The sequence below is a fragment of the Malania oleifera genome, chromosome 5 (assembly GCF_029873635.1).
Source record: "Malania oleifera isolate guangnan ecotype guangnan chromosome 5, ASM2987363v1, whole genome shotgun sequence".
In the NCBI taxonomy this organism is placed as follows: domain Eukaryota; kingdom Viridiplantae; phylum Streptophyta; class Magnoliopsida; order Santalales; family Ximeniaceae; genus Malania; species Malania oleifera.
The window spans coordinates 19,009,770-19,017,807 of record NC_080421.1 but is presented as its reverse complement, the minus strand read 5'-3'; the positions used below and the strand labels follow the sequence as shown (position 1 = coordinate 19,017,807).

The 8,038-nt window shown below is 41.2% G+C and overlaps 1 protein-coding gene across 2 annotated transcripts; it reads left to right on the top strand.

Moving 5' to 3' along the window:
• Positions 1-2,126: 2,126 nt before the first annotated feature.
• On the top strand, positions 2,127-6,099 carry LOC131155809 (receptor protein kinase-like protein At4g34220). 2 transcript variants are annotated; one of them, XM_058109238.1, is made up of 3 exons: positions 2,127-2,410; positions 2,653-4,334; positions 5,064-6,099. In XM_058109238.1, exons 1-3 carry the CDS (start codon positions 2,364-2,366, stop codon positions 5,708-5,710), a joined length of 2,376 nt encoding a protein of 791 aa, XP_057965221.1. In that variant the 5' UTR covers positions 2,127-2,363; the 3' UTR covers positions 5,711-6,099. The 2 variants fall into 2 exon arrangements, with proteins under 2 accessions (XP_057965221.1, XP_057965222.1); XM_058109239.1 differs by having other exon boundaries at positions 2,208-2,410; positions 2,653-4,328.
• Positions 6,100-8,038: the final 1,939 nt, after the last annotated feature.

The following is an 8,038-nucleotide window of genomic DNA, read 5'->3' as shown; positions in this document are numbered from 1 at the left end:
CATTTTTTGTCACAACCTGGACTAACGTCAAAACAAGCCCGTTGGCAGGAGAAACTAGCTGAATTTGATTTTGCTTTTGAATATAAAGTGGGGAAGACGAATGAAGTGGCTGACGCTTTAAGTAGAAAAACTGAATTGGCAGCATTGAAAATCATCAGTCATCTATCAACTAGTAGGGTGGCGCTACCTTTGAAGAATCTTATCAAGGAACATTTAAGTACAGACCAGCAGGCGCAGTCACTAAGCAAACTAATAGACGAAGGGAAGACACGACAATTCTGGGTAGAAGATGGACTGATAATGACTAAAGGCAGGAGAGTCTATGTGCCTAAGGCTGGAAACTTGAGGAAAACCTTACTGAAAGAGTGTCATGATACGTTGTGGGCTGGTCATCCGGGATGGCGAAGAACTCATGCTTTGATTACACAGGGGTACTATTGGCCAAATATGCAAGATGATGTGATGAGTTATACTAAAACGTGCTTGATCTGTCAACAAGACAAGGTAGAAAGAAAGAAGACCTCAGGTTTATTGGAGCCATTGCTAGTTCCTGCTAGGCCATGGGAGAGTGTCTCTTTGGATTTCATTTCCTCGTTGCCAAAAGTAGAGGAGTTTGACACAATTTTGGTGGTGATTGACCGGTTCTCAAAGTATGCAACTTTCGTACCAGTCTCGAAGCCGTGTTCAGCAGAGAAGACAGCTCAGTTATTCTTCAAGCATGTGGTGAAATATTGGGGTGTTCCAGAAAGCTTAATTAGTGATAGGGATGTTAGATTCACTGGGGGATTTTGGGGTGAACTCTTTCGCTTGATGGGTTCAAACCTTAATCTTTCCACGAGCTATCACCCACAGACAGATGGTCAAACTGAACGTTTTAATGGGATGCTGGAAGAATACTTGCGACATTTTGTTCACTCCAATCAGAAGAATTGGGTTACTTTACTAGACACGGCACAATTCTGTTTTAACTCTATGAAATCTTCTGCAACTAATAAAAGCCCTTTTAAGATTGTGACAGGTCAACAACCGACTCTTCCACACACTCTGGATGGTCCATACAAAGGAAATTGCCCAAAAGCCTACCAATTCACGAAAAATTGGTTGCAAAACATTGAAGTCACCCGAGCTCAGTTAGAAAAAGCATCCAAGCGCATGAAGAAATGGGCTGACAAAGGGAGACGACCACAACAATTTGAAGCTGGAGATCAGGTTCTTGTAAAAGTGCCACCGGAGACATTTCGCTTTCTTCGTGGCAAGGATAAAAGGCTGTTACGTCGTTACGAAGGTCCAATCAGAGTAATCGAAAAGGTGGGACATGCATCTTATCGGCTTGAGCAACCCGAGTGGATGAAAAGCCACAGACGTCCAGTTCATCCCGTGTTTCATGTAAGCAATTTAAAGCCATTCCACACAGATGAAGCAGATCCGCACCGACAAAAATTACGGAGATCAACAATTTCCAGAAGGCATCCTGTCACCAAAGAAGTCCAGGAGATCATTGCAGACAGAGTCGTCAATCTAGACGGTCGTCAACAACAACAATTTCTGGTTCAGTGGTTAGGACTGGGGGAAGAAGAGAATAGTTGGGAAACAGCAGACAACCTTCAGCATGCTATACAGAAGATTGAAGATTTCAGAAATTCGTAGTCAACGACATCTACGTCAACATCAGAAGAGTGAGAAAGCCGTCTACAACACATCGACGAGGACGTCGATAAATTGAGTGGGGGAGGATGTTAGGGTGTGACAATTTAATGGGGAAAATGGGGGAGTGAGATATTGCTATAATTGTATTCTTCAGGGATTTAGAATGAATATATGAATATCTGTGTTATCGCTTGTATGATGATTCTCTTGTGGATGAATAATACAAGTAGTTTTTTTCATTGTGGTGTTCTGTTGCCTTGGATTATGATGTCTCTGATTGTTATAGTCTTATTCAGTGTATAAGAATATATTGTTCATGTGAAATCCTATTGTTCCTTGTTTTTCTTGAGTATTGAGACTCACCTGGTGCTCGTGCTTGCAGGCTTGAACGTGTGAGAGTTGGCTGACTTGTCGAGGGAGAGCTCTCAACGAGTGCCACACGGCCCGTACTTGAGTCCCATTTTGGGGGTCCGTGACACTGTGCGTCACGAGCTTGTGATGATACAGGCGTGGCAAAGCTTCACTGAATATAGCAATGTGAGTTCCACACTATTATATCCACTGTTGCCCCGTCCAATGGACCTGTGTCATAGACACCTGTGATAGTGAGCATTTTCCATGTGAGAAAGAAGCAAAGAGAGCGAAGGAAAGAGGCTATTAGGCATACCTCTGCCCATCCCCTGCAAGCTGATGAATCTGTCCAACAACGCACAGAAATGTCCTGTAGCAGCCATCAGAGATTCCTCCTCTGCTTTTCCCAATTGTAAGTCCAAGCAGACTCTGCTTGCTAAGTGTTAAGAGTCACATTACTTTATTTCTTGTGTTCAAGTGAGCGGTGTCCCACTGTATCACCCAACATAGCATCGAAGACTAATTAAACTTTTCCCTCACTCTTCTGTCTCTCTCTGCTCACTTTCCCTATCCTCTTCGCTTTGTCACCAAAACCACCATTGCTGTAGTTGTTCACCCTCTCTCTCTCTCTCTCTCTCTACTATGAATTTGCAGTCTAGGTGCAGAGTCAGTTCAAGAAATCATGAGTACCAGTAGGAGTGACGATCTCCATTTTTGGTGGAAGATCACTTCGTTTCTTCTTCTGCTGCACAGCTCCTTTGCTCTGAACTCAGATGGGGTCTCCTTGCTTTCTCTCAAGTACAATATTCTCGGCGACCCTTTATCAGTACTAGAGAGCTGGAACTACGACGATGAGACGCCGTGTTCATGGACGGGAGTCATCTGTGCGGAAATTGGAAACCCCGGCTCGCCGGACATGTTTCGGGTCATCAGCTTAGCGCTTCCGAACTCTCAGCTTCTGGGTTCCCTATCCTCGGACTTGGGTATGATCGAACACCTTCGATTTCTCGATCTCTCCAACAATTTCTTTAATGGGTCTCTGCCGGCGTCTCTGTTCAACGCTTCGGAGCTTCAGGTGCTCTCTCTCGCCAGCAATGCCCTCTCCGGCGAGTTGCCGGAGGCCATAGGAAGGTTGACAAATCTTTCGTTTCTCAATCTTTCTGTGAATGCTTTTGCTGGGAGACTCCCGGAGAGTCTGATTGCTCCGCAGAATCTATCTACCGTTTCTTTGAGGAGCAATCACTTCTCCGGTACTGTTCCGAGCGGATTTAATACGATCCAGGTGTTGGATTTGTCTTCAAATTTGTTCAATGGGTCTTTGCCTGGAGATTTTGGTGGAGGGAGCTTGGTTTACTTGAATCTCTCCTACAATAAACTTTTCGGAAAGATTCCTCCGGAATTTGCACAAATTCCGGCCAATGCGACAATCGATATTGCATTCAACAACTTGACGGGTGAAATCCCGCAATCGGACGCATTATGGAATCAGAAAAAGGAATCTTTCACCGGAAATATTGATTTGTGCGGGAAACCACTGAAAATCCTCTGTTCAATTCCTTCTTCCCACTCTACTCCTCCTAATGCTTCCTTTCCTTCTTCCCCTGCAATTGCAGCCATTCCCAAAACGTTCGACACAAACACGGTGAAAAACTCTTCAACAACATCAGATGGGGCCCAAGAAGAAAAGCAGGCTGGGCTAAAACCAGGAACAATAGCCGGAATCGCCGTCGGAGATTTAGCCGGTATCTCAATCCTCGCCATTATTTTCCTCTCTGTTTACCAAATCAAAAGGAAAAAGCAAAATCCAAGCGACAGTTCCGACACACCCACCTCAGAAAAGGGCCCGAAAGGAGACCACCCCTTACCATCCACCGATTCCAGAGGCCTCGGCGGAACGTGCTCGTGCCTAGCGAAGAACGGCGACGAGACATCAGACGCAACCTGTTCCGACGCTGAAGGCAGAGAAGTAACCGGAAAGGAGAATGGAGACGAGAGGGAGAAGGTTGAGAGAGGAGGGTCGCTGGTGATGGTGGACGGAGAGATGGGGCTGGAGATGGAGAATCTGTTGAAAGCCCGGGCGTACGTGTTGGGAGCGAGCGGGCGGAGCATAGTTTACAAGGCGGTGCTGGAGGACGGGACAGCTCTGGCGGTTCGGAGAATAGGGGAGAGTGGGGGGTTTGAGATGAGGTTGAAGGAGTTCGAGAACCAGGTGAGGATGATTGCTAAACTGCGCCACCCCAATCTGGTTCGCGTTCGAGGGTTTTACTGGGGAGACGATGAGAAGCTCCTCATCTCCGACTATGTCTCCAATGGCAGCTTGGCCACTGTTGGTAACAGTACGCTCTCTCTTTCTCTCACTACGTATGCGTATTTTAGCAGGGTTCAGTGGTTTCAGTGGTTTTTGCTAGAATGAGCAGTTAAGTGTGTGTAGATGTCACTTCTAACTTGCTCCCCTGTAATTAATTTGGCTTGTTTAGATTATATAGGAAAATTAAGAATAACTGACGAGGCTTCTTTGGGTAGAAATATTTTTTTATTCTATTTCTATTTTTAAAAATAATTATAAAAATATGATCTTTTTTTTTTAGCTTTTTGTTATTTATGTGAAAATTTCGAAAAATATCTTCTTCTTTTTTGTATTTTTTAATTTCCTTATAAAAATTTTGAAAAACTAGAAGCACTTTTGTAATTATCTAGGAAATAAAAATAATTTTTTTTACAATTAAACTAGACCTAGAAATCTGTTCAATTGTGGAAATCAGATGTCACTTTTTTTTTTTCTTAATTTTGTAATTTTTTTTGAAATTTTTACTTCGCTAGTTTTCAGATATTTGTGTGTATATATATATTATTGTGGTAAAAATTAGAAAATAATGTGATATTTTTCTGGAAATTAAAATTATTTTACATAAGTAAATCAATTTTAATGTTTTATTTAAAATATTGTGATATTTTTGTAATATTTTTTAATTTTCATAATTAAATTAGCCCAAATCTTTTATGCATAAAAATTTGAGGCTACCACTTAGTTTCTCATTTCATTTTTTTTGAAAAAAAAAATTCAGGGAAAAATGGCTCCTCCCCCTACCATCTTCCCCTAGAAGCCCGGTTCAAGATAGCAAGAGGCATAGCCAGGGCCCTCGCCCACATCCACGACAAGAAACACGTCCATGGCAATCTCAAGCCCTCCAACGTCCTCCTCACCCACAACTTCGACCCCGTCATCTCCGACTTCGGCCTGCACCGTCTTCTCCCCTCCCACCACCGCCAGAGCAGCAGCGGCGGCAGCCGCTCCACCGCCTCTGGAAAGGACTTTTTCATCGCGGGCGACCATCCCCATTTCGCTGCCGGTGCCGACCAGGCTCCCGCCGGATTTGTATCTCCATACGCCCCGCCGGAGTCGCTCAAGAACCTGCGGTCCAACTCCAAGTGGGACGTGTACTCCTTCGGGATTTTACTGCTGGAGCTTCTCACCGGCCGGGCGTTCTCGGACCGGGAGGTGAGCCGGTGGAGCGCCGAACCGGCGGTGGACGAGAAGAACCGGGTTCTGTTGTTGGCCGACGGGGTGGTTAGGGCTGAGGTGGAGGGTGCCAGGGTGGACGCCTTGCTGGCATGCTTTAGGCTGGGGTTCGATTGCGCGGCCGTGGCCCCACAGAAGAGACCGTCTATGAAGGAAGCACTCCAAGTGATGGAGAGGGTCACGCATTCTTAGTACTAATGATGGTGTATGGGCCCACACAGAGAACCAATTTGGGTTTAGGGTTTAAGGAGGGAGCGTCATTGTCAAGGGAGAGAGTTGGGGAATGTTCACAAGGAAGAGTGCAGTATTGTTGAAGGGGCAAATTATAAGTATTAATAAAGGAGATTGTGTACTTTTTATTAGGCAAGGGATGGTGAGGATGTTTGGAAATGGGATGGCAGTGAGATATGCGATTCATTGATTGCCAAATGATGCGTGGCCTTGATTTTCTCCCCCTACCTTCTGCTCGAATATTTTAAGAAGTTATCCGAGTAATTTGATGTACTAGTACTTTGGGTTATGAGCTTGTGACCATATAAAAATATTAAAGAGAAGTTATATAAAGCTTACTATTGTTTTCCCCTTTGGTATTTTCACATGAATCTATAATATTACGGGTTTATAACTTTAATTTTTAGTTTATGATGGTGTATAGATTATTTTACTACTACTTCCAAGGGTATAATTTAATGACATAGACCTAAAAAGATGTTTGCAATGGGCTAATTGGAGCTATTTTTTTTTTTTTTTTTAAATATGGGAGGGTAATATGATGCAATGCTTTAATGTTTTAGAGCAAATACTAAATCTTACGAGTCATGCATATAAATAACAATGGAATTCACAAACTTACAACTATTTTTTATAATTTAAATGAATACATACATCTTACCATGTGCTAATTAAGTGGAAGGCCTAAAAAATATCATGACTAATGAATGCAATAAGAAGAAAAACCAAAATTTATCTGTCTTTATGCTCTTCATCATAAAAAATTAGAAAAGATGCATTTTGATCAAATAAGAAAAAAAGTGTCATCAAATAAGAAACCTCCTTTTAAAAATTTCTCATTAGATAGTTTAATATGCATGAAAGTTTTTATTTTCTTTAGTAAAACATTTAAAATTTATCTTATGACAAAACTTGGAGGAGGGGTAGTTGTGTTCGTTTAGGCTCTTTTGAGATAAGGTGACTCATATGTTCTTTAATAATATTCCAAATGAAACGTGAAAGAAGTTAATATTTAAAGTCTTGACAATTCAAAATTCATTTGAAATTCTTAAAATTAATTTAGTGATGAAACTTGGGGAAGAGATAATTGGGTTCCTTCATATTTTCCTGAGATGAGATGAACAACATGTGTCTAAACGAAATTCCAAATGGTTGTGTAGGGATTTTTTGATATTTCAAAGTTGATTAACTAAATAGACGTGTGAAAATATCTTAAATCAATCTTACAATAGAGTTTAGAATAAGGGCAATTGTGTCCATTTGGTTTAATTTAGATGAAACAAAGTCAATGTACTTGAACAAAATTCTAGGTCTTTTTTGGATTTTCATCTCTTTAAAAATCTCAATAAGAGAAAGGTTGAGGATATGACTTTGTTGCTGTTCAAGGATTTGATTGGGGGATTCTTATGGTTCTTCAACTTCTTCATCTTCATCTTCTTCTTCTTCTTCTTGCTTTTGACGACCAATCTCTTCAAAAAAGGATTTGAGGAATTGTATGGTAGTTGGAGTTAGTGGTTCTTCTCAACACCTTGCTTGATCCATTGAACAATCAAACAATTTGTCTTTGAATACTCAAGGGGATTTGGAGCATTCCCCTAGGGCAATTAGATGTCAGGTTTGTAACGACCTGCTTAATTTCCATGTTTTTTTTTTTATTTTATACTATGACATATAACATGCTCTGATACCATTCTGGGAGTAAACTCAATCATTAGCTTAAACAGCGAGAAGTAGAAATCACATAGACATAACCATATGAAAATATATATACAATATCAATACTAGAGTACTAACATGTTTCCCTAAAATATACACATATATCAGTTTCCCAAAATACCCTCAACTATACTGGGATATACAAAAATCCTCCACAAACATACTCACTATCTACTGAAAGGGTAGTACTGTGGCCCTTCTATCTGCGAGCCTAGTCTGCTCGCCTACCTGGATCACCTGAAAAATGATTCAATACTAGGATGAGTCAACGCTCAGTAAGACGAAATATGCTATTATTAGTGTGTGGCAAATGAGTTACAATATTATGAAAATCTGTTTTCATATATTCATGTATAACTGGATACGTAAGTACAGTACAAGTAATAAAATACACAACCCTTTCCATGTTGCTTAACATAACAGTATTGTAAGTTACTATTCAAAATATTTCTAGTGTACATAAGTACGTTCCCTGTTTCTGTAAAGTTGTATATACGTAATAGTAACTGAAAACTTTTCCTGTGAATAACTGTGTGTCATAATTTAACCCCTCATGACAAGGTTGTGTGGCCT

Coding starts and splice junctions, on each gene's coding strand:
- LOC131155809 (XM_058109238.1), top strand. CDS start 2,364: ATGTCCTGTAGCAGCCATCAGAGATTCCTCCTCTGCTTTTCCCAATT. Junction 2,411..2,652: donor CTCCTCTGCTTTTCCCAATT/GTAAGTCCAAGC, acceptor ATGAATTTGCAG/TCTAGGTGCAGAGTCAGTTC. Junction 4,335..5,063: donor CTTGGCCACTGTTGGTAACA/GTACGCTCTCTC, acceptor AAAAAAATTCAG/GGAAAAATGGCTCCTCCCCC.